Source organism: Anarhichas minor, unplaced genomic scaffold, assembly GCF_050575085.1.
Source record: "Anarhichas minor isolate MPS153535 unplaced genomic scaffold, ASM5057508v1 ptg000067l, whole genome shotgun sequence".
Classification (NCBI taxonomy): domain Eukaryota; kingdom Metazoa; phylum Chordata; class Actinopteri; order Perciformes; family Anarhichadidae; genus Anarhichas; species Anarhichas minor.
In genome coordinates, this window is record NW_027466513.1 from 3,405,792 (window position 1) to 3,432,201 (window position 26,410).

The window sequence follows — 26,410 nt, forward strand, 5'->3', positions numbered from 1 at the left end:
AAGTAATATTTTGACCCAAAAAATTGTGTTATTTGAGCTCCAAATGAGTTGGAAAACAAAAGTGACTTAATTTGATTAACTTTCTGTCTCTAAAAGAGCACTTGCGCCTCCTGATCGTATACCTTGCTGGACACAAATGTGTCTTTTTTCACATGTTAATGTAGAAATGATAATAAATATAGTAGACCGTTCTGCAGATCAGTGTCTGTGTAAAAAAGAAAAACTCAAATGTCACAAGTTTTGAGACCCGGCATGCCCTTAGTTCATGAAGCATATTTGTTTATAAAGTCCCCTCTCAGTAGCATGGAATAAACTGGGCATGACCATTAAAACTATAATACTATAAAACTATAATATGTTATGTAGTCATATCCTATGCATATTCATTGTATGTTCTCTGTAATATTGTAACATTTTAATATTATATAGGTGGAGGTTTCAAATTAGCCCAGTTGGCTTTTTGCCTCTTCCTGCACTGTGATATTCATTTATCTCTGTTATGTTTTTTTATTTTTTATTTTATTGTTTGAATTGTGTAAAATAAATAAAGTAAACTAACTAAACCAGACGCCTTTAACCAAAGACACTGGCTCTCTGCCCTCACTGTATTTGTTTTCATTCTGGAGATCTGACCAATCACAGTTTAGACTGGGAGGAGACTCGCCCCGCCTTCATTGTTAGACACGCCCCTATGTTCAAGGAACACCGCTTCATACATACACTGTTGTTAGCGACGTATTAGCCTCTACGGCCAATTTCATTTTTTGACATTTCCCACCAGCTGCCACTTCTCAGAACTTCACTTTTTTTTTGTCACGGACAGGTGAATTTGTTGGCTGGGTCCCATTTCACTGGTGGGTCAAATTGTTGCTGGTGGCAGTCCTGCGAGGTAAGTTTAAACTAGTGCTAGCTCGTTAGCCCCCGAAGAGATGCCCTGTACTGATGGGGGGTTGGTTGTTGTGCTAACGTGTAGCATTTCAAGTTAGCTCCTATATAACCTTGTCGAATAGACCAGAAAGCGATCGGGCACTCACTGCTTTTACTGTGATGACCTAATATATATTGTGTACTGTATTTCCGTCTTCCACACAAAATAACGTGGGATTACAGTTAGCGGCTACATTAGCTTGCAGCGCCGATGAAGTTAAGTCAAGCTAGTGAGGCTAGCAAGCTAAGAGCGGCGAACGTGAATTAGCTGACATGCTAACGCTAAGCAGACTGACCTGACATCATGCAATTTATTTGTTGTTAAGTTTCTTCTTTGCTATGTCTAATTTTACTGTCCGGGTCGGCCAAACGTTAACGGTGGTGAATCCGTTTTGTCTGACAACCAATCGTCGAACTTCTTGCGACGTTAACGTTACGGAGAGGCTTGTGTTAGCTTGTTAGCTAACTTAGCTAGCGGTCTTTTTTCCTTGACATAACGTTAGCCAGCTAGCATAGATAGCCATACTTAATTACAGACTGCGTGACTTTTATGTATTACGGTATTAACGGTAGTCCATACGTTATAAACTAAGCTGTTGTCGCGCGCTGTCAGCTGCGATGAAGCGCGGCTGTTTCTTCTATTTAACGGCACGGTAGCTAACACGTTCAGCTCATCTGGATTTATTTTATTGATATTTTTATACTTAAGTCCCATTTAGAGTGACAAACCGACACTCGCTGTGTCTTTTATGCGAACTAGCCGTTAATTTGCAGACAGTTGAGGTTAGCTTGCTTGCCACATAAGTTAGCGTCGCGCGCTAGGACGAAAAGCCAACGGTCATCAGACTACCGAAAGAACCCGAGAACGGATGGCGTTAAAACTCGGTGTTTGGCAGAGAGAGAGAGAGAGGGAGAGAGAGAGGGGGGGGGGATGAGGCAGGGCTACGAGAGAGAGAGAAAATGAGAGAGAGACAGCGACAACATGCCTGTAAAAGTGTTAGCTGGAAGCTAAACGTTAGCCTTTTTTTTTCTCGATACATTTCGCCATCTTTTTTTTCACTGTGTCGTATTTGCTTCGCGTTCCGGTCAAATAAGCTGGATGAAATGCGACAGACGGAGACTTAAAGACCGTAACGCTCAGCACCACCGTGTTTTCCGGTACTGGTGGTGCAGCGTAGCGAGGCACAATGTCCGCTCAATCCACCGCTCTACGGCTACAATGACGTTTAGGTTTAGGGAGCGTCAATAAATTACTTTTCTCACATGTTTTGTGCTTGGAGCCACAAAGACTTGTTTAAATGATGGGAGACGGTAACTACAAAATGAATAAACTGTAATGAAAACGGTACATAACAGGCGCCCAATGCGTAATAACATGGGCCCATGCGTAATGAGAAGGAATTGTGACACCCCAAAAAAGATTGGTGTGTATATATTTATATATTTATATATATATAATATCTAAATATACTCTCACACACACAGATGAAAACAGTAAGAACAAGTATATACTTACATCGTAGTAGCAGGCAAAAGAAGCTCTTTACACAAATCTGTTACTTGAAGGATGGTCCCTAACCGGCTGGACAATGATGGCATGTCTATTAAGTCTCGTCACAGCCTTTTGATGGACTAAGTTTCTGCTTTTGTTTTCCCCTGATTACATTTGTTTTGTTTGTATTTTGTGCATTTGTTTGTCAATTGTAAAATAGGACTTTCAATCATCAATATATCTTTCCAAGTCATATGTGCGGAGTTCATTTATTAGGTAGACTGAGAGTGACTGTTTAACTATGTACACATACTAAACCAATCATATTTTTAAGATCTACACTTTTACAGTGTTTTAGAGCCTCTGATTAAAGCCTCACTCTTCAGTTAGTCGGTAACAATTTCTGCGATTAAGTACCGTTGACACTTTTGACACAAAGTTTTATTGGATTGCATCATACTGAAACACCTTTCACTGCTTCCAGATGAACTCTAGTTAAATTAACACCTTTCTGACACACTCTGTGATACTCAATACTGGATTGCAGTGCAGTTTTTCTTTCGGTTATTTCAACGTATATTGACCATGATAAAAAGAGCAACGGTGTCATTATACTTATGTTTGCAATGCAGTCGATACATCCTAAACAAACACATCACAGCTGAGGAGACAGAGGTGTGTGGAGTTTAAAAAAAGGTTAAACTCTTAAGCGCAATACAATCCTCCATCCCACCCTTTAAATGAGCTAATTTTAATCATCTAGTCAGATTTCAATCAGAATTCTGTTTAGATTTCAATCAGAAAATCAGAGTGTGTGTGTGCTGGTAAATTCTTTTGTTTGTTGTTGAATATTTGTTGTATTCAAATGAAGTAACTTGCTAGCAAAGAAAGCATTACTGTCCCTGATTCTTTCTGTGCAAATAAGTATAAGTAGAACACTACTTACATTACTGTCCATCTGTCTCTGTCCCCTTTAGCCCCTTTGAGTATGCGTATACAATGAAGAGGCGCGTGGAGGACCAGGAACCAATATTTGCGCCCCAACAACAGCCAACACGTCGCCCCCCAGTTCAAGGCATTGCAGACAGCTTCCAGCACCGGGCCCTCGCCCCGGCCCCTTCTGTGATCGAGGCAGCTGCAGACAACATGCAGCCGTCCACCGGTATCCAGTATTCTCTCCCCCAGGGCTACCAGGTATGACAGCATTGATGTATTCGGCTGGTACAACAGCCCCCAGAGCAAGAGTTGCTGTAATGTACCATTGGGTCTGAGATTAACTTTTACCATGCACCAAAAAAAGTTTGCTTTATTGGATATAAGACGTGTTAGGATGTTTACCGTAAATCGGTTGTATACGGTTTCACGGTTTCATAGCCGTAACGCTGTGTTCACACCAAATGTGAAGCACATTTTCGGCATCATTTATGTTTATTTGCGTCACTCGCACTAGACGCGCCGTGGAGGAGCGAAGGGGTTCCCTCCGTGTAGACAACTTTTCACCAACCACGGCTGCTTTGTACATGTTGTGAAAGTCCCAGATCTCCTCGTGTCTGGGTTCATAACATCACCCGGGAGGCGCTGGGTGAACTTCACCGAGCTATATTCACTGTATCTAGCAAGCCACACGTCGGCTGGTCTACTTCAGCGGTATGAACCCAAAATAAACAATTTTGCTGTGATTTAACTGCATTAAATTGATTTTTAAAAAGCTGCTGAAATAACTACAGAATGATGCAGATTTTTAAAAAGTCTGAATTCATGCTCTGGTGGGTCTATCCGCAAGACGACAAGCAAACAACTTTTAAAATGCTTGTTTTCTGAAAGGAGTTTGGATCGATTTGTGCTCGACTTTGCTATCATTGTAGCAGCTCCATCAACACTCAAAATAACGTCATATAGGCGTAAATAAGGCAGCGTCGTCATTGTTTGAACCACAGAAAGTCTATGGTTTGTACACTTACATTCATACGTAGATTCGTCCGGTCTCTGGGTGAACGTGTGTTTTCCCTTCATGGCTGACTCAACGTCAGGACGTCGGTGATGACAAGAGAATCTTAACGCTGATACAGCATCACACGAATTTCTCGCTTTAAGTTTAAATATTTCAACCCGACTGAATACGTAGCTGAAGACACGGTGATCTTTAAGGTTCATGGATCCTAACATTCCAGTGATTTCTTCCTAAAAGGTGCCCACGATGCCCCAGAGCACGAGTGGACATGGACACGGACATAACAATGCTGCTCCTCATGTTGGTCCCCACGCTCACCCCCTGGCAGTGCAGTCCCAGGGCCCTGCGGTGGTCCAGGGTCATGTTCATCCACCTGCACCCATGACTTCAACCCAAGGACAGCAGTTTCAGCGACTGAAGGTACTTCACACACTTATTTCCACCATGATGAAACGAAGACACAGCCACCTGTGTGTTTGTGTTGACATTTGCTAATGAAATACACCAATTACACATAGAAAAGTTGTTGATTTCACATTATAGTACAAAGTAAGACCTTCATTTTGTTTATTTATTGTTCTTTCTTTACTTTGTAGGTTGAAGATGCCTTGTCCTATCTGGATCAAGTGAAGCTGCAGTTTGGGAATCAGCCACAAGTTTATAACGACTTCCTTGATATCATGAAAGAGTTCAAATCACAGAGGTGAGTTCTAATTTTATTGCCATTTTCCTCCAAATCCTTGCATGATATTTCTATCCTCCCCTAACCCACTGAACATTTGCACCATAGCGTATTCATATTCATACCACCGTCTATACCAGAGGTCACTAACAGGCGAACGTGGTCCAGGTCTGGACCGAGAAGCCGTCCCTTCCGGTCTCAGACCTTCAACCGATACATTTTTGAGAATTATTACATATTACACAAACCACAAATGTTGGGAGTAACATACTCACTCACATCCGAAATGAAGGCACAGAAAACAAACAATCTGAGCCGCTACTTCAATACATGTGGCGTTGTGTTTCAAAGCGAGTTAGACATTATGATGTTCTGGACATTTTCTCTAACTGGACCTCTTATATTATACTTTACATCTATAATGTATACACCGTCATATCATACCTCCAGCTGTTTATTCTGTACATCATTTTGTGTAATTTTTATTTATTTTACTGAAACATTTCCCCTCACTGCCTACTGTAATTGCTGCACGTGTTTTTCCTTCTTATTCGTAGCATATTCATATCTCCCCCATACCGTTTATTCCACATTCTATATTCATTCTAAATATTACTGTTCATTCTGTCCATACTCTGTAGATAACTCTGCAAACTGCACTCATTTTCTCATCACTGACAATGACAGTTTAATGTAATTCTTTCTAAGTTTTAACTTGCAGAAACAACATCTGTTGACCCAAGTTGAAGATGATTCAGATACTAAACTGCTGTCACTCCTTCTGTCACTACAGCATAGACACTCCTGGAGTCATCAACCGCGTCTCCCAGCTCTTCAAGGGCCACCCAGACCTCATCATGGGGTTTAACACTTTCTTGCCACCCGGATATAAGATCGAGGTTCAGACCAACGAACAGGTCAACGTGACCACGCCAGGTCAGATCCACTACATCACCCCTCATGGCATCTCTGTTCAGAACATCCCTATAAGTGGAGCGCCCAGCCAACCCGCGAGCCACAACCAGCACCAGAGTCTGCCACAGGCCGGCCCGCACACTGCCACCAACACCACCACCAACACAACCACCACCTCCACCCCACCGACCCCCACCCAACCTGCTCCAAACAAAACCAGCAAGGTAGAAGACATGCTTCTGTATTGATCTGCTGAATTGAGTATCATTGACTTGAAAAAATACTGTAGTTTCTTTGGAATAGATTTGTTTCAGGTGTTTTGATTGTTTGCACCAAACTGAATGTTTACTAGATGACTGTAATGACACACTTGTGCTCTTCTCTGTCAATCCTTTAAGCCGATTCAGTCTCCGGCCCACACGCCCACCAGCCAACCCAACCCATCCATCCCATCCTACGCCTCGCCTCGCTCCCCCTCGGTCCAGTCCCACACTCCTGTGAGCAGCACGCCGTCCGGTGGGCCGCCTCTCCAGAACAACCAGCCCGTGGAGTTCAACCACGCTATAAACTACGTCAACAAGATCAAGAACCGCTTCCAGGGTCAGCCAGACATCTACAAAGCCTTCCTGGAAATCCTCCACACGTACCAGGTGAGAAAATACCACATGCGGCATATACAGGGCTGCTGGTACTAGGGATGGGTATCGTTAGGATTTTATCGAGACTGAGTCGGTGTGTGTCAGAGTAAAGCACAAAGAGAGGTTTGAAACCAGGACATCTCACTCCTTAACTTCTAAAGTACCGTTAGCTCCGGTACTTGGTACTCTGGAATCTACTAATTTAGAACCGGTTCTCGTTTCGAACCGGGTTTCGAGGGGCCTCCTTTGGTGGTACCCAGCCTAAGTGTGTTTTGCTTGAGAAAAGAAATTAGGATACTCAAAGTAGTAATTTCACGGCCTCTTTTTATGATACATTTTCCAGAAGGAGCAACGAAATGCTAAAGAGGCAGCGGGCAACTACATCCCATCACTGACCGAGCAGGAGGTCTACACTCAGGTGGCAAGACTCTTCAAGAACCAGGAGGACCTGCTGTCAGAGTTCGGACAGTTCCTGCCAGATGCAAACAGCACAATGGTGAGTCTCTGTGAACGCACTAAAACAAACTAATGCGGTTGGTGTTGGGGTCGTTCTTGGCTGTGGAAGCAAAGTCATTCTGTTAAAGATGTTTGATCTTAAAGTAGTAGTGACTCCCAGACCGGACAACACCAATCAAGAGAGAAGTAGAGTAATTTTCTCATAGACGTCTATACAATCAAAGGAGTCGCCCCCTGCTGGACATTAGAGAGAATGCAGCTTAAAGACTCTTCAGTATTGGCTTCAATTTCAGAGCCGGAGGTTTTGTCGTCTGACTCTTATAAACCGCGTTTACACAGATTTTCTTTGATGTTTCCAGTTATTTTGTTGGTGAGATTATGATAATAATAATAATACTGTAATCCTCTCCTCAGCTGCTGGGCAAGACTACACCAGACCGGGCCGAGTCGGTGCGTAATGATCATGGTGGCACAGTGAAGAGACCTTTACTGAACAGCAAACAGAGGCTGAGCCAGAACGGCCTGCCGATCAGGAGACCTGCTGGAGTGGGAGCCCAGCCTGTCAAGGTACACTCGACATGCTGACTCTCTTCTTTATATTCAACACTTTTTGTTTCTTTCTGCTATATTTTAGACGCCAGAAATGTCAGTGTGCTGCAATTTAAATGAATGAGGGTAGGTTAAATTATTTGAAACTCCTCACAAGGACAGTTCAGCAGCATCTCCACCAAACTGCAGCTTCCAAAATGACCATAAAGTTGAATCAATAGTTAAACATTTTTAACAAAAACTGAACATTAGGAACCTTCACGAAGGAAGGTTTTATTATACTCTGTTAGTTTTAGCTACGTTTAACATATAAACTGTCAACTCAGTGTGTTTAAATCTACCAAAAATCTTCTTTTATAACATTTACCATTTTCAAAATAAGTCATTTTTGAGAGCAATTTTGCAACAATCATGTCCTCATACTATTGCAGAAAAAGCCCAAAATATTGGGGAAGGATCACGGCATGACTGAAGTCGGCAAACACAGCACCAGCACTGAAACCATGTTCTTTGAGAAGGTCAGTATTGTTTATGTTTATTGTCCTGCAAAAACAAGATGATGACACACATATTAATGGAATCACCTCGAGGGAAAGGTTTGATTTATTTTAATATCGTCACTGAAAACTCTCTTCCAGGTGAAGAAGGCTCTGCGGAGCTCTGAGGCGTACGACAACTTCCTGCGGTGTCTTCACATTTTCAACCAGGAAGTGATCTCTCGGGCCGAGCTGGTCCAGCTAGTCATCCCATTTCTTGGGTGAGTTTAAAGATGCACACAGTCGGTCACACATCTACAGTCACCAGAGCTTCATTGTTTCTATAACTGCACTGTTGTTCATTGTAGCTAAATAACAACAGCATACTAAAACACATGAGTTGTACACATGTATTCAGTATGATGGAGATAAGAAATACACCTATGACAGTAAATATGTTACTCTGACTTACTATGGCTTTTTTTTTTTTTTTTTTAATAACATCATGCTTGTGCAGCAGTTGCAATATAAAGTAGGACAGAGTGCAAATATAATAAAAATCAATAAGATGAAAAAACCAAATGTACACTATGTTTCAACATCCATGTACATAACATTTAATACTTCTATCACTGAAAAATATCCTCTACAAATGTCCCTGTTACATACAATACCCGTAAACTACCGGGCTGCAGTCTCATAGCATTTCTTTATTTGATTGACAGAAAATTCCCAGAGCTTTTCACGTGGTTTAAGAACTTCCTGGGCTACCGAGAGTCGATTCACGGGGAGTTGAGCCACGCGGAGAGTTTACCCAAGGAGCGCGCCACCGAGGGCATCGCGATGGAGATCGACTACGCCTCCTGCAAGAGGCTGGGCTCCAGCTACAGAGCGCTGCCCAAGAGCTACCAGCAGCCCAAGTGCACAGGAAGGACGCCGCTGTGCAGAGAGGCGAGTCACTGCAGACGCTTGTTCATCCTCTGCTACGGGGCTGTTATTAGGGATGCCACCGGTTAAATTTGGGCCAACACCGGTGTTGCCCACGACACCAGATATTTAAAAGAAAAGATGTTCATGTGAAGCGCTTACTTTAATCTCTGACGGCTGTGTGTCCGACCTCTCCGGTCGAGCTTTTGCTGCGCTGCCTGTTTTTGGCAGCTTCACTCTTGTGGTGCACTTGTGTTTAGGTTTGAGGTTGTTGCCTCCAGATGTTGCCACGTTCATCAGACAAAGTTTACCGAAACATTGCTTAAATCGCTTGATTGAGCATTCAGTCTAAAAAACACCAAATGTCCTTTACAAGTTAACAGAGCGTTCCATTATTTCCTCACACTTGTCTTTGACTTCGTCTAATTGTTAAAGTAATTTAAAGCTTTTTAAATGACACTGAAATGACAGGAAAGCAGCAAATCCTCACATTTGAGAAGCCGCCACAACCTCTAACTTTTTTACTATTTTATAACTGATTATTTGTTCCAGCTGAGCAGAAACAAGATAAACTAATTGATTGCTTGAGTGTTTCATCAAGAACAAAAGGCCATCTTTTAGCTACATTATGTTACAGACACTGTGTTCTCTACATTAGATTGCTGCTTCATACAAAGTGAAGTTCATATTTAGAACTATAAAGCATTTTTGATTACGTGTTGAGGCCTGAAACCTACACGCTTTGATTGTTATGACTTATCTTCCTGCTTTTTGTGATCTTTGTGCCTGACATGAAGTCAAATGACAGCTTTCACACAAAGTCTTTCCCTAAAAGCTGACATTAGAGTTGAACTGAATGTGATCTCGCAGGTTCTGAATGACACGTGGGTGTCGTTTCCATCGTGGTCTGAAGATTCGACGTTTGTGAGCTCCAAGAAGACTCAATACGAGGAGCACATTTACAGATGTGAGGACGAGCGCTTTGAGGTGAGGAAGTCCATGATGCACTTTGATTAGAAGTCAAAAGATCACAGAAAACCTTTTTTTTTTTTTTTTTCACCTGCCAATAACTTCCCTGCGATCTCTCCCGCTTTAGCTGGACGTGGTGTTGGAAGCCAACCTGGCCACGATACGAGCCCTGGAGGCGGTGCAGCGGAGGATGTCCCGCATGTCGGCGGAGGAGCAGCTGCGCTTCAAGCTGGACAACACGATGGGCGGCTCCTCGGAGGTGATTCACCGCAAAGCCATCCAGAGGATATATGGGGACAAGGCCCACGACATCATCGACGGGCTCAAGAAGAACCCGGCTGTGTCGGTTCCCATAGTGCTGAAAAGGTGAATACTCTTGATTTGAATTACTTATCTGCTCAGGCATTAACCTAGATCTTAAAAGATTGTCTGTACTTCAGATTTAAGCATCACTTTTCTTTTGTTCCAGGTTAAAAATGAAAGAGGACGAGTGGAGAGAAGCCCAGAGAGGCTTCAACAAAATCTGGCGGGAGCAGAATGAGAAGTATTACCTGAAGTCACTCGACCATCAAGGCATCAACTTCAAGCAGAATGACACCAAAGTGTTGCGTTCGAAGACCTTACTCAATGAAATTGAGATGCTGTATGATGACGTAAGTAAACATGAAGACAACATAACGGGTCTTTGTGATTGGTAACTTATAATGATCATTTTATTTGCTTTTCATGCATAAAATGCAGCTCAACGTGCTTTATGGTATGACAATAACAACGACGCACGTCGGATGTAAAATACAGAGAATAAGAAGTTCCTAAAAATATAAAGCCAGAGAAATAAAAGTAGTAAAATGGTGGTAGAAGGATCAAAACGTACTACATTAAAGTTTATAAGATTGTCACTCATCCATTGTTTTATTGAGGCCAAACAGGAAGTCAGAGACGATAGGCCGTCTGGGTTAGTTTCATTTAAAGGGATAATTATGTGTCATCTGCCTAGCTGTGGATATTTGTATTGAACTTCTTGCTTCCCACAACACATTTTAATTTATTTTTGAAGCTGTAAGTGGGACTCATACATCCAGAATGCATCTGTCTAATAAGAGGAATACCTCAATCTACTCCTGTGTGTGTCCTGCAGCGCCAGGAGCGAGCGGCGGAGGAAAGCGCCACACCGCCGCCGAGCGGCCCACACCTGACCCAGACCTACGACGACAGCCAAATCCTGGAGGACGCCGCCGCCCTCATCATCCACCACGTCAAACGACAGGTGGGCATCCAGAAAGAAGACAAATACAAGATCAAACAGATCATCCACCACTTCATCCCCGACCTGCTGTTCGCTCGGCGAGGTGAGCTCTCCGATGTGGAGGAGGAGGAGGAAGAGGATGAGGAAGAAGACATGGAGTTGGACCCGGACGGCCCCAAGAAGCACAACGGCCTGCCAGGCGGCAGCAGCCCGTCCAAGTCCAAGCTCCTCTTCGGCAGCACGGCAGCTCAGAAGCTGCGGGGCACCGATGAGGCCTACAGCATGTTCTTCGTCAACAACTACTGGTACATCTTCCTCCGTCTTCACCACATCCTGTGCTCTCGCCTGCTGCGCATCTACGGCCAAGCCGAGAAGCAGATTGAGGAGGACGCCCGCGAGAGAGAGTGGGAAAGAGAAGTGCTGGGGCTCAAAAGGGAGAAAAACGAAAATCCAGCAATCCAACTGAAGATGAAGGAGCCAAGTAAGTGAGACAAAAACGTTTGGTTGAATTAATGTCCTCTACACAACAATGTTCCATACTTTTCTCACCATATCACGTGAACTATCTTCTGCCTGCAGTGGATGTTGATGTGGAGGACTATTACTCCGTGTTTCTGGAAATGGTGCGTAATCTGTTGGACGGAAACATGGAGCCGACTCACTACGAGGACTCCCTGAGGGAAATGTTTACCATCCACGCCTACATCGCCTTCACCATGGACAAACTCATCCAGAGCATCGTCCGGCAGGTCAGCACATTCAGGATCGTACCACAAGGATTTGATTTATGGAGCACAAAGATTAGTCTAGACGTCTGAACTGTTGAGTTTAATTCAAATTCAAAACATCGCTTTTCATGCACTGGTCAATTTGGACATTTTGTGTGATTTTGCTTCCATAACATAACTTTCAGATTAGTGGAAAGAAAACATCCGAAATACACATTTAGGTGTTTATTTTACTACCTTTCGTTACCATTAGATAATGCTGCATTTGCATATTTAAAGGAACAGTGTGTGGGATTTAGAGGGATTTATAGTCATTATATACATAACTGTGTTTTCATTAGTGTATGATGACTGGAAACTAAGTATTGCTGTGTTTTCATTAGCTTAGAATGAGCCGGTTATATCTTTATGTGGTGCAAGTCCTCTCCACAGAGTCCGCCATGTTGCTCTGCCGTATTCTACAGTAGCCCAGAATGGAGAATCCACTGGTTCTAGTGAGAGCCTTTCTCGTTTTGACTTTAGGAGGAGTGAGCGAAGGGTTATTTAGTTTGATGCAATGTGCAACCTCACCACTAGATGTCACTGATTCCCACACACTGCTCCTTTAAACACAATATTTTAGAAATCTTGTAATACAAAAAAGTAAATGATAATAACCTAAACAATAACTTCTGTGCTGATGATCTGATCATAACGAGCTCAAGTTGTTGCATCTCTTCAAACAGCTGTTGCGTGCTCACACCTGTTGCTCTCCACAGCTCCAGCACCTCGTCACTGACGACGTGTGCTCGCGTGTCACTGACATGTACCTGAGCGAAGGTGCCAATAAATCCACGGGCGGCGCTCTGTCCACGCAGACGTCCAGGGCCACAGCGGAGGGAGCCTACCAGCGCAAAGCAGAGCAGCTAATGACGGACGAGAACTGCTTCAAGGTACAACAAGTCCACAGAGCGGTGGTGAAATCCTCCGTCAGTGTAAACCACTTCGGACACTTTGTTTTAAAGGCGATCTCCTTCTGGTTGTGTTTTGTGTAGCTGATGTTTGTGAAGAGCCGAGGAGCCGTCAGTCTGGCCATGGAGCTGCTAGACACGGAGGACGACAACTCTGATGAGCCGGCGGATGCAGAGGTACGACTCGTTAGTTATTCGCGTACAAGTCATACTCTTTAAGTCCTCATTTTATTAGGTGTTATCTGGTTTTCTATTACATTCCTCCACTACATTATTAGATTACAGATGGTAGATGCTGTATTTCATTCTCTGAATCCTGTATATTGCACCTTTTATTATTTTATTTTTAATAATGAAAATCTTGCCCACGACGGTGCTCATCAGTCTGTAGATAAGTGTGCCAGCTTGTGCAGCCTCCACCTCATGTGGTTGTATTGAAAATCATTGGACAGAGAGGGTGAAGCAAGTAAAGCAGATATACTGTGTGTGTGTGTGTATATATATTACTATAACTATACCGCAGGACAACATATTAACAGTATCAGGATGAAAAATTCGTGATTATTCAATATCAATATTTGCGAGTTCAAAAAGTCCAATAACAATATACTGACTGTTTTATATTTTTTACATAGATACATCACATACACAGACATTTTTGATAGTCATCCATAAATTATATATATATTTTAAAGAGATATATCCTGACCAGAATACTACCGTCTAGTTTCATGTCGTCGCTGTTTTTAAACTGCATTAATCATCGATCTTTGGAGCTCCTGTACGTCGGTGTCCTGTAACTTATTGGCAGTATTTATATACCAATATCTCTGCGATACGCTCATGTCGGTGGATAATATATTTATATTTGTTATGTACAGATGGACCGTTATACTAACGCCTCTAATATTGAGGTCTACAGGTTTGTCTGCGAGCTTCTGTTGATACGTTTTCTCGTCCTCCACAGAGGTGGTCCGTCTACGTGGGCCGGTACCTGAACTCAGATTCTGCGTCCCCAGAGCTGCGTGAGCATCTGTCCCAGAAGCCCGTGTTCCTCCCCAGGTGAGGCCCCCCCCCTCAGCCATGTGTCCCTCTTGTCTGCATACTTTCTGTCCCCCCCCCGGGCTCTAGTCAGCCGAGCAGCCACTCCAACTGTTGACAAGCCAAACCAGCTGCCAAATACAACTCATGTTTCAGAGATAGAAAACAGTGGCTCTTCTGCACAAGCCCGACTTAGGAAGCTCTTTCTAACCGCAACCGTTTTTGGGGCATAAGAACGGACAAACGACGAGGGTTTGAGAAGGTTCATTAAAACAAACAAACAACAACAACAACAACAGAGTAACTCCAGAGTTGCAGCTTGAAGACGCCTGAACGCCCTCCTGTTTGTAAAGAATCTCATTGGCTGTGAACGTTTTCAGTTTCTGACATCTGCCTCAAACAGAAGATTGCACTTTACACGGCCATCTTTTTAAAGAGAAACAAATAAAATAATGGAATTTATTTATTCATTGATTCTGTTCCTTTTTAAACGGGAATTTTATTTATTAATAGCAAAGGTTTTTTAAAAATGGTTTTGGCTTGATCATGGGTTTCATACAGCTGTGAGGATTTATTTGGTTTGATTATTCATATTGTATTGAATTGAAATGCTCATTTTTCATTGTGTAACGTAAGAACAAAAGTCATTGAATGCACAAACTGAAAGCGAAACACATGGGTTCAACCTTTTATTTCCTTTCTTTTGGTTTTGGTTTTTCTTGGATGTCTTTGAGCTGAGTTTGAGAGACTGAAGCTGTTGTGTTGGACCTGAGAGGACAGTGACGTGGTTTCCTTTTCTACCCTATCATGCCCTTTTCTTTGTGATTGTATCCAGATCAAAGGTCCTGTATTTGACTGTAAATGTTCAAATGTCCATTTGTTCAAGTCTGTTATACTCAGTGTTATGTTTGTAATGATTTTCAGTGGAAAACGCTCCCGTTGCAACTTTTTGTTGTGGGTGAGGGGTTTGATTTTCCACCGGTTTTGACAGAAATTAGTGCTCGTAAGTTTTTAAAAACTCTGGTCAAGCACATTATCTGCAACACTTGTACAGAGGAGTAGGGTTTGTAAATAAAATGATTGTCTAAATTGTATGTTCATGTTGGCGTATTTCTTTACCTCAGAGCTCGCGTCCTAAAAGCTCCCGATGAGTGTTGCACATAAACTGTCATTGCTTCTGTTGGTGCTTTTATTTTGTGTTCCTTTGAGATGGCTGTCCATTACCATAAACATTTCTTAAAAAAAAAAAAAAGGCTTTAAAATATTGCTCGTAAGCTTTATCTTCTTTTTTTTTTTTCAACCCATTGCATAAATCTGGTCTTATGATTTATCAGTGGGCCACCCACATCTTGTCCCTTTCTTTTATTTTCCATCAAATCTATGAGAGATCAGCAGCACAAGAGGTCAAAAGACTTCCTTCTACAAAAGTCTTCAATGGCAGCAAAAAAAAAAAAAAGAAACTGCAGCAGTTTCTTCTCCAGTTGTGTTGGGTCTTCATCTCATGATCATAACACTGTACGTTGTTTGGTGAAAGTATGTGCACATCAAAGTATTTCCCCGATCATATTTTTGGATTGGTTTTCCTATCAGGCAGCGATTTGTTTCCCTGTTTCTAACAGTTTTAAATTGGCCTCACTGTCACGTCTTTAAAGTGAGTCCCCGCTCACCTGTACCCTCGGTGGTAAGTACACATTTAAACCTTTCATTCAGGTGGGCTGAGTCTGTGCATTTTATTTATTTACAAAAAATCATCAATTTCCAATTCAAATATAAAATCATTGTGTGCCAATAACGAGTATATTTAGATCTGAAGCTGTGTGTCTGTGCACCGTACGGAGATATTACGACTGCTGCCTCTGCTGCTCTTATAGATCCACATTTCCCTCCAATGATTTGACTCCCAATCTAATTCAGTCACTCGGTGAGTTATACAATGCATGGGTTTAAAAAAAAAAAAATACTTGTTTAAAGGGACAGTCCTCTCAAATTATGACTTTACTGCTTTCAAATTTGCTTAACGTCATGTGTGTTGTGCACGCTGTCAAATACAAATCTGTGCCGAGTAAATAAAAACAAGTTCTAGAAGATTTGTGCGAACTTTCCCTGTAAACGCTCTTTTTTTTAAATTTATTTTATTTACTTATTTTATGCGTGGAGTAATCAGAAGATGTTTTTGTCGTTGTTGCATGCTCAGTCGGCGTTACTCACGCTTGTTGATTTGTTATTCGGCCTCCAGGAACTTGAGACGGATCAGGAAGTGCCAGAGAGGATGGGAGCGGCTGCAGCAGGAGAGGATGAACAAGGCGCCCTCGGACAAGTCGCAGGACGCCAGCGGGGAGCTGAAGATGGAGTGCATGTTCAAGCTCAACTCCTACAAGATGGTCTACGTCTGCAAGTCGGAGGACTACATGTACCGGCACACGGCGCTCACACGGGCTCATCAGGTAAGAACAGGAAGTAGAAGTCCAACACTCGCCGTAGACAAATAGTTTTTCTATTACAAGCTTTCTGAAATGTTATGTTTAAATATGCAAATGAGGCATTCTCTTATCAAATGTGTGCTAATTTGCATACATTTCCAGAACAAAAATATAAACAAGTGTATTATTTTGTTGACATATTAAAGTCGAAGGTTTTGTTATTACAGAGAAGATTTTAGATCTCTCTTTGTTTCACTCCATAAATCAGAAAATACGGTCAACGGACATAAAATGAATCTATTTTCTCTGTTAATAACATGTTGTATAAATCCTCTTCTGAGTGCTGTGTGAACAAACCCCTCTGTGTGAACCTTCAGCACACAGAGAGCAATGAAAGAGTAAAGTTTGGTGAATGTAAGAGCTGCTGAAGTGGAGATTTCTGGATCAGAGTCTGAGAACAAACTCATTTTGAGGAAACGTCCTTTAAAGAGACGTTTAGTTACATTACAGACATTTAGAGACTCTACAGGTGAATAGGGTCACAACATGAACTCACAGATATCACCATGAAACTTCACCACTTCATTACTCACGTTAAGAGGAGTATTATTAGTATTACAAGTTTTCTGAAATATGTTGTTTAAATATGCAAATGAGGCATTATCTAAAGGTAAATCCACAGACACAAACAGACAAACTAGTAAAATAGAAACCTAAATGTGAATTTTGGCACACATTTTGCCTTCAAACTATTTAAAGGCAAAGAAGCAGGATATTCTTTCATATTCATATATATGTTCTACTATCAGAGTGACTCGTTGAACTGGTCTCCCAGTAGCTGAGCTGTGTTCTGTTCCATTTGTAATCTCAGTCCCAGCAGCGGGTCAACACACGGCTGCACAGACGCTTCCACTCCTGGCTGGACTCCTGGGCCGAAGAGCACGTGACCGCCGACATGTCCGCCGACAACCGCAAGTGGCTGATGGGAGAGAGACGAGAGGGCCTGTTGCCCTGCAGCACCACCTGCAACCCGGAGGTCCTCCACTACATCAACGTCAACAAGTACCGGGTGAAGTACAGAACTCTGTAGTCTCTCTTTAAATGAAGGATAAACTGGCAGCAACTCTCTCCACACAACAAACCGCTGGACGATGACTTCATATATATATATATACATATATGTATTTGTATATATATATATATAAAGTAGCTTTGTGCAGAACTTCTACAGCCTGCTGTCGCTGGATTCAGATGCCAAAATACAGGAACTTTCAAGCTCGTGTAAACAGAGGTTCTGCAGGCGTTGCTCTCACTGCCTGTCTCAGAAATCCCAATATTATATTACATGTAGATTTTTTACATGAGATGATTATCAAGAGAAAACACTCCGTCTTTTTGGAGAAATTCACAGTTTACACAAATTAAAAAGTGGTTAAGCATTTCATAACAAAAACTAAAGCGTCTTTTGAGAACCACAACATTTTACAGGAAATGAAAACAAACCTGCTCAGTTTTTGTTTTCCTGTAAACTTGTATAGCCTGTGAATGTTTGCTTTTTCTTCTTCGGTGGTAAAGGTGCAGCGAGGCACTCTAATATATTCTCTGGCGACCGCTGGGTAGACGCTCGGCAGCAGTACAAAGCCAGCAGTGTATATCGTGTACAATAATTTATGACCGCCCAAACGCTTCTGTGTAAATATGCTGTTTATATCTAGATCCTTTCTTTTTTTTATCGGATGTCATGGATGTGTAGCGTGCATTAACACACACATATTGAGTACCAGTCTTTAGCTAGAGGTTGCAGAGAAAATGCAAAACTGTCTCCTTTTTTTTTTTTTTTTTTTTTGTACCACAGGATGTAATTGGAGACCTTTGTGGTTTAACATGTCGTCCTTAAAGTCTCTGTTTAGTAGAAAAATGTCCGTTTTTTACGTGTTTCTGCGCATTTCTACCTTCCGTCTTTGGCGTCAGTGTCACTCGTGGTTTTAAGATGATTGAATGTAGCTGAGCCGTAATTTCTCTTCTTTTATTTTTATTTTTTTTAAATACAGTATATGTCCGTTTTTCAAAGTACTGAAGTCTAAACAGTACTTTTTCCCGTATTTAAACTTTACCAAATGGTCAGAATCTGATCCACAGGTTCTCACGATGTGTCGCCTATAAACACTGAACACCAGTTGTGTTTATTTCTTATTTTTAGAGTTGCTGTTTATGTACAGAAGGTCTATATTTGAACGTCAGACATGTGACTTGTGTACAGTTTAAGGATTAAGAAAACAGCAATAATAGTTCCTTTAGACGCAGTTTATCAAAGCTATCGGTTTGTGTTTCTTGCTGAAATACAAATGTGAATGTTGTATTCCCTTTAAAACAGAGGGACGTAAACGAAGCATTTTTATTGCCTTTTGTCGTCTGCAGTTTGTTTAATAAAGCTGGAATTGGCCCTGTAGATGCTGTAGGTAATGTCAGATGGAGACGGGAAGACATCACGCGGTCAGAAACCGACTCAATATTAACGCGAGGAGCAAAGTCAGATCCTCATTATTTTTCGACGAGCAGGACGGAAGCAAACGCACCAAAAGTTCACGACGGAGGCGCTGCCCGACTAAACCTTCATCCTCCACGAAACATTACCAGCTACAGACAATCTTGGAACAGTTTATGACTTTTTATTTTTATATTTACTGTGTTTTAATAAGGAATACCACAGGAAGTCCCCGGGGAGATGATTGTACATAAAGACATCGTTTGTATCTCGTTTTAATGTGTCTCTTCTCTTGACTTATGATGTTGTACATGAGTGTTAGTATGGTGTTTGGCATTAAACGATCCTTTAAATAGACTCAGTCGACCACTTCCTGTTTTTATTTTCTTTCTTTAAAAAGGGGCGTGCGTCTGACCAGGACGTTCTTCATCAGGTGATATCTGTGATGTTTAGTGTGCAGACTCTGCTGCTGCTGCTGCTTCTATCTAAAGACCGACAGCATGAACTCAACGATGCAACACAAAGACGTCATCGTCTGATCTTTAATTTCCAATGCTTGAAAAGATCTGTACAAAAAGGGAGGTTCAAAAAAACAGTATTCTGAAATTGTGATTTATTTATTTTTTTCATGGTGAAAAACCAAATTATTTGATTTTGTTTTAAATTTCTGGCACTGAAACATTATTTTTGTCGGAGGGAATTTGAACTGGTGGACTTCTGCTACGCTCGTACGTAGATCCGTGTGCACACCACGTCATCGGCTCCGAAGGTCTGAAAGGAGATTGAGAGAAGAGAAGAAAAGGAAATGTGATTATCACTTCATCAGCAGTGGTGTCATGTCTCCGATATATACAACCAGTCCATCAGAATCAAAACGCGTCTTTTGTCTCTTAGGTGAGATACTAAGCAGCAGTGAAAGAAGTACTCAGAAATACTCAGAAATCAAAATAACTCAATTACAAGTAAGTGTCAACATTGTACTTGACAAAATATAGTTGGTTACAAATTTCCCCCACTGATACTAAATGTATAAAACAATGTTACCACCATCTTTTTGAAATAGGTTTCTTTCTTTTAATCGAACAAAACTGGAGACACAAACGATGTATTGCTGAAAGGTTTGTACAAGCTGCAGTTGAAGTAATTGTCCCTCTTTATGTTATTTAGCGCTATCTCAGTGCTGGCTCTACACACTCCGGTGAAGCACTTAACATGTCCGGTTTTCATGTATTGTAGTCCCTAAATGTCTCCCAACACCATATTAAAGTCCTCATGTCTCTGCAGCCTCCGCTAATGTCACAATCTTAATTTGACGCAGCTGCCCGAAGAAAGAAACAGACGTGACTCAAACTGATCTGAGAACGGGGTGGAAACACGGGACGCCCCGGGTTCTGTCAGAGTCCAAAAGATTTATGGGCGTCCCAGGGGCCAACTGCAGGGCCACACATCATCATTATCTCAGGCCGTGCATTGTGGCGGGACGAGGGGGGGGGGGTGAAAAATGGAGCTGAGGGCGACTCCCATCTGGCACGTGGCGCGATTGCCGAGGGAGACATTAACTGGAAGCAACGCCAGGGTCCATTGGCATTTTTTAACAGCATGATCAATGAGACCAATTAAAGCCAGCAGCAGGACACACACACACACACACAGAGATCTGGACCCCCGACACCATCACAGCCACACAAATCCATCTGGCTCCAGTCCCATCATAAATAGCCAATCCAGGACTGCATTAATCAATATTCATTGGCTTAAAATGTAAAGGAAGTATACGAGGCTCCTTGCATGGACGAGTAAAAGAGCGTTTAACCTCCAGTAGACTCTCCAACTGGTCTCTTTTAAGTCCACCCATCTTGGATCAAAGTGAGCCGCCACATGTTGTCTTAATTAAGCACCGCATCCACCCCCGAATGCCTAATCCCCTCATCTGCTGGCCAGTGCTTTTATTCAACTTTATGTGCATTTCATTCTGTTCATACTGAGGGGTCGATCACATTCCTCCGAGGACAAGAGGAGAGGGAACTCGTCTCAGTGAAAGAGATGATGTGTTGGTCTTTAGTTCCCTTTTGTAACGGCCGTGTCCGTCTGTTCATCCGGTCCATTCTGTCTCACCAACGCATTGAGGGAATTTCCTTCCAGCTCCATAATTGATATACTAATTATGGCAATTTCAAAGTGATGACAATCTGGATGTAAACTGCAACTCGACTGGTCGGAGAAGGCACACAGCCTTGAGTTTGTAATTAACTAGCTCTAAATCCACTAAACCAGCCTGAACATCTGGAATTATCTGTGATTGGCCAGTCTGCGTCTGAGGGGCGGGACTTAATGAAGGGTCAAGTCTAGTTTCAGTAAGTTAGTACAATGACATGCAGACTGTAGTACAGAGCAGTACTGTGAATCTGTTCATGAAGTTTCACAATATAGATATATATATAAAGATATAGTGAACTTCTGATCTATCTATCTGTATTTATTGTGTATTATATAACGGAGTGATGTGACCTCAGCCTCCCGATCACTGGTAAACTATTTCCATCTTTATCGCCAAATATCTCTGCTGCATCATTCAAATCTAAGAATCCAAACAAGCATTAATTGAGGTGTGATATGAGGGAGTATTGTTTAAATCAGTGAACAGCTGGAATATACCCGACCTCTCCCTCACTGGTGTCCCATTAAGACCTTTTTTATTTTCCGATGATTCAACCCGCGATCACATTACAGCCCATCTCTCCTACGTGGACAGACGGACGTCCACACCCTGGTCTTAAACACAAACACATTTCATCCCGTTCAAAAGAAACCTGCATTCAGTCCAAATTACAGCTTCTCTCAGATGTTTCTCCTGATTGCTTCTCTGCAGGAGTGAGTCACATTTGGTAAACAGTAGATCTCCATCTGGTCAATAAATATCCCAAGCTGGCCCAGATGGTTACAGAAAAAAAATACTGCTTTGTCTTTGATAATTCTTCTTAAATGTGGGTCACGCAATCAAATATGGAAATCAGATCAACATGAACTCACCCTTTGCTGGTCTGACTTCTACATTTAAGAAAACCTCCGTTTCATTTTGAGTTGAACAATTAATGACAAACAAAACAAATCAATGCATCTTGATAGTGTTTGGTGTCACAGATGCAGCCATGTTTATCCTAACCCTCATTTGGAAAATAAAATAACTAAATTAAATGAATCTTGTATCTGGCTTCATGTCCGAACGTTTGACATTTTCACATCTGGTGTCGCCACCCAGTTATGGCTTCTTTTGACCATCTGTGTAGCGTTGGTTTCTGCTTCTGCTGTGATTCTGCTGATACATCCTCCATCAATTGTCTTTCTTGCTGAGAGTTAGCTGAGAGGATTGTCTGTGTGGTAAATATGAAGCTCTTTATCTTGATTGTTTAAAGGAACAGTGTGTAGGATTGATTATTTTGTCTTTAGTGTTCAATCACCTGAAAATAAGAATCGTGTTTTTCCAACCAGTGAGTAGAAGTGACCATATCTGGACTGTGTAGTGGCGTAGAGAAGCCGTTTACATCTCTGGTAGCAACCTGTCAATTACTGTAAGCCCCGCCCTAAAGCATACCCTGCTTTATGGTCTGTTTGACTCTAAATGGACCATAATTTACTAAATGAACATCATGCTGTGTTGAAGAAGACTTGAAACTAGAGATTGAGACCATAAACTCATGTTTACAATGTTTACTGAGGTAATAAATCAAGAGAGAAGTAGAGTCATTTTCTCATAGACTTCTATACAACCAGAGGAGTCGCCCCCTGCTGGACACTAGAGATAATGCAGGTTGAATCCAAGCTGATGCCTTCAAATGTCTTGTTGTATCTGAACAATTCAAAAGCCAAAGATATTCAGAAAACCACAACTACATCTGCTGAGAAGTGTGTATTTCTGTTGCCTGAGAGCCAGGCTAGCTGTTTCCAGTCTTTATGCTAAGCTAATCTAACCGGCTGCTGGCTGTAGCTTCATATTTATTGTACTGATTTGAGAGAGAGCTATCTAACTTCTCCTTTAACTCTTTCCCAAAAAAGCTTAATTCCCTAAATTCCTTTGCGGATAGAACAACTGTGTTTCTTTTTACAAAACGTGAGGACTGCACCTTTAACCGATCCATTTGTTTTCTTTTGGGCAGAAAGAGAAGTAAAAACAGAAAACTCCTCATGAGGTTAAAGACAGAAACTTCCAAATTTGAGAAATCATCCCACTTTGCAAAACATCTGTTCATTGATCTCCTGAGAGATTCTTTTAATAAAAGTAGGAGTCATTGTTTGGACATCTTTCTGCCGGCTGATGGGACAAGAAAGAGCATTTGGGAGCCGCAATTTTATAAAAGAACATCGAGAGCATTTTTCTAGAAAGAGGAACAAAAGGGAAGATGCTGAAGAGACACATGCACCAATAAATGCTTTATACACTTGACTATGAGTCTACAGCTGCATGCAGCACTCTCTCTCTTATTTAAAAACAACTGCTCACCAGTACGAGTTCGTCCCCATTGAGTTCTCGGGTCCAGAAGGTCTTCGGGCCATTTCCGCTCAGTAGAGTCTGTTTGCAGTAAATCTTGTTTTCTGCTTCCCAAGTGGCCAAGCTCTGTAGAAAAAGCAGCCCTTTAATTAAGTTCCCTATATTTATCGCCTCAGCTTAACCTGGCTTACAGGACGTCAGCAGTAAAGCACAGTGATGGATGAGAGATCTACGGGGACAGTTGTTTATACGTTTGACACCGTCGGTCGTTACAGTAATGAACCTGTCCATTGAGACCATAGAATGTATATAACAAGTGGACGTAGTCATCGCGATGTCACTCATTGGCCATTTTGAAGCCTCGAGTTTGGTGATTTGGCCGTCGCCATCTTGGCTTTTTGCAACCAGTGAACGGAAGTTACCATATTTGTAATGCAAAGGAGTGACGCAGAGATGCCGTATACAGCTCTGGTAGCAGCAGCAACCTGTCAATCACTGTGTAGCCCCGCCCTAAAACATCCCCTGCTTTATGGTCTGTTTGACTCTAAATGGACCATAATGTACTAAATGAACATCATGCTGTATTGAAGAAGACTTGAAACTAGAGATTGAGACCATAAACTCATGTTTACAATGTTTACTGAGGTAATAAATCAACAGAGAAGTAGAGTCATTTTCTCATAGACTTCTATACAACCAGAGGAGTCGCCCCCTGATGGACACTAGAGAGAATGCAGCTTTAAAGACATTTCCACATCGGCTTTACTTGGCAGAACTGGAAGTTGCCTATTTGTCGCTCTCTTTAGACTTTTTGTATTATGTGAAGGGGCTTTATTGTTACTTTTGTCTGCTAGCAATCAACAGAAAAACACCTAAAAGCTGCTGTGTGGTTAGATGCACTTTACTTTGCAGTATTATGTTTGCAATGGCCCTAACTCATTATGTTTGCAATGGCCCTAGCTAACTCATAGCTAACATTAGCTCGCTAACAGCGAACTTGTCCCATCCCATCAAATGCACCCTTGGGGGATAAAATAATACTTGACATGCTGAACTCTGATATTATTCGCTAGCTACAGGCATTTTGTCAGCGCTATGCGCTCTTTATGAATAGTGATGCATGACCGCGCAAAGTCACATCATCCTTCTACATTTTTACTTATTCATAAACGTCAGAAAGAAAGAAAGTTGAATTGTCAGAAAGTAAGAACTCTTCATGTGCTGTTGTCACAGTTTAATTCGATTACCTTACACTTTCTGCCATCCACCGTCTCCTCGTTAAACTCCTCTCCAATGAGGAAGTTGATCTCCGTGGTGCGGACCGTGGTAGAAGTCTTGATGTAGAAGTGCTCGCCGTTCTGCCTTATCTCCACGTGGGGCTTGGACGCAGCCGCCATTGCTACCTTCCTCAGCATGGCGTTCACACCTGAAAACACGTACAATGCCACCTGTGAGGCTACAGTACGAATATCAACGATGCAGTGTGGATGATTTGGCGCCATCTAGTGGTGAGGTTGCATATTGCAACCAACTGAAACTACAGTAGCCGGCGCAAAAGCGTGAAAATGTGAATGTCCATATCGAGAGCCAGTTTGTCCTTTCTGGGCTACTGTAGAAACATGGAGGCCGGCTCCGTATGTCGATGTAAACGTCTCATTCTAAGGTCATGAAAACACAACAACTCTTATTTTCAGGTGATGAAACACTGAAGAAAACGTACTTATTAATATTTAATACATAATAAAATGTCTGCCAATAGATTCCCCTAAATGCTACACACTGTTCCTTTAAGTAGGCTGATTAGTCTGTAAAGTATGATGACCTAATGTACATAAATCACGTTGTTCCCACCTATTGTCACTAATTATAAGACCTACTTTCTCCATATTTTATTGTCTTAACATCGAGTTGTCACCTCACATTGTTTCTGTCTGCTTCTGGCGCCAAAAAGGGCCCCAAGAAAAAAATCAGAGAGATGAAACGTTGGTGATTAACCAGATGAATGGTTGTTGTATAAACCATTTGGTTTTGAATATAAAAGGAAAAGGATCCTCCACCAGCTGCAAAGATTATCAGCAGATGTTGCAAACATGGGGGTGCAGTGACAAGGTGACGAGGGGGAGGAATGCTGCTTTGTTTAGCTCTCCTGTAGATCGTGATCAGTCCAAATGAGTGGAAAAGCTATTAACCCTTTCTGTCACAGTTCCAGTGCAAACAATCAGAAGAGAGAGCACCTCCGTCCTCGTAGTTCATCACTTAAAAACAATGCAGCAACAATAAACAATAATGTGTTGTCTCGTCCCGTAATCAAAACCAGTTGTATTTTACTTTGGAACAAGCCATGTTAAAATGTGTCTCCTGCAACCATATTTCCATGTGAAAGATTATTAAAATTGCAGCCACCTCCTGTGATTATGGAGCTCAAATAAGAGACATTGGTTTAGTGGAAACATGGTTTAAAACATCACATTTAATTACTTACATTTGGTGTTTTTCCTTTTTACATTTGAAGATCAATCAACTATTTACTTAAAACCAGTCAACCCTGCATTTCATTTAAAATACACCTTGATTGCAGACTGTCTGTATTCCAGGTTTGTTTGTCTACAGTGCAGATACAATAATTTAAATACACTCTCACTCTTCAAACCTTAGTAGAAAAAGAGAGTAAACATTCCTCACCAAGCGTTTTGAGCAAGTCTTCAAAATTCTCGCTGCTTTTCATTTTCCAGGTGCCGGCGAAATTGGGCATTTTTCTGGTGAGGTTTTGAATGTGTGTCAGCCTTCCGTCTCCTGTCGCTCGTTTCCTCCGCTCCCTTTTCTTCAGCCTCTATCTCGTCCTCCCTCCCTCCCTCCTTCCCTCCCTCTAGCTCTCCTCCCTGTGTGCAATGATCCCACACAGCCGACCAAACCCCCTCTACCTCAGCCTCCTCTCCCACTCATTAATCACACACACACACACACACACACACACACACTGTCAGCGGTTTATTCTCATTAGTGCATTTTAATGGCCGTGCTAAATTATGATTCAGTTGAATGGTCTTAATGTCTCGTCTCATCATCCGATGT

At 42.0% G+C, this 26,410-nt stretch overlaps 2 protein-coding genes across 3 annotated transcripts; one reads left to right on the top strand and one right to left on the bottom strand.

Moving 5' to 3' along the window:
* The first annotated feature begins 693 nt into the window (after positions 1 to 693).
* LOC142934152 (paired amphipathic helix protein Sin3a-like) lies at positions 694 to 19,209 on the top strand. Of its 2 annotated transcripts, none has more exons than XM_076078573.1 (21): positions 694 to 889; positions 3,397 to 3,613; positions 4,608 to 4,790; positions 4,967 to 5,073; positions 5,846 to 6,191; positions 6,366 to 6,617; positions 6,949 to 7,101; positions 7,476 to 7,628; positions 8,042 to 8,128; positions 8,249 to 8,367; positions 8,812 to 9,037; positions 9,884 to 10,000; positions 10,110 to 10,348; positions 10,452 to 10,635; positions 11,121 to 11,709; positions 11,808 to 11,977; positions 12,715 to 12,888; positions 12,991 to 13,083; positions 13,874 to 13,968; positions 16,184 to 16,391; positions 17,239 to 19,209. In XM_076078573.1, exons 2-21 carry the CDS (start codon positions 3,419 to 3,421, stop codon positions 17,455 to 17,457), a joined length of 3,909 nt encoding a protein of 1,302 aa, XP_075934688.1. In that variant the 5' UTR covers positions 694 to 889; positions 3,397 to 3,418; the 3' UTR covers positions 17,458 to 19,209. The 2 variants fall into 2 exon arrangements, with proteins under 2 accessions (XP_075934688.1, XP_075934689.1); XM_076078574.1 differs by lacking the exon at positions 694 to 889 and adding an exon at positions 1,875 to 2,351.
* A 363-nt stretch (positions 19,210 to 19,572) lies between these two features.
* On the bottom strand, positions 19,573 to 26,090 carry LOC142934128 (cellular retinoic acid-binding protein 1). The gene is made up of 4 exons (XM_076078548.1): positions 26,021 to 26,090; positions 24,586 to 24,764; positions 23,351 to 23,464; positions 19,573 to 19,623 (listed from the first exon to the last, which is right to left on the bottom strand). The coding sequence occupies exons 1-4, from the start codon at positions 26,088 to 26,090 to the stop codon at positions 19,573 to 19,575; spliced, it is 414 nt and encodes a 137-aa protein (XP_075934663.1).
* Positions 26,091 to 26,410: the final 320 nt, after the last annotated feature.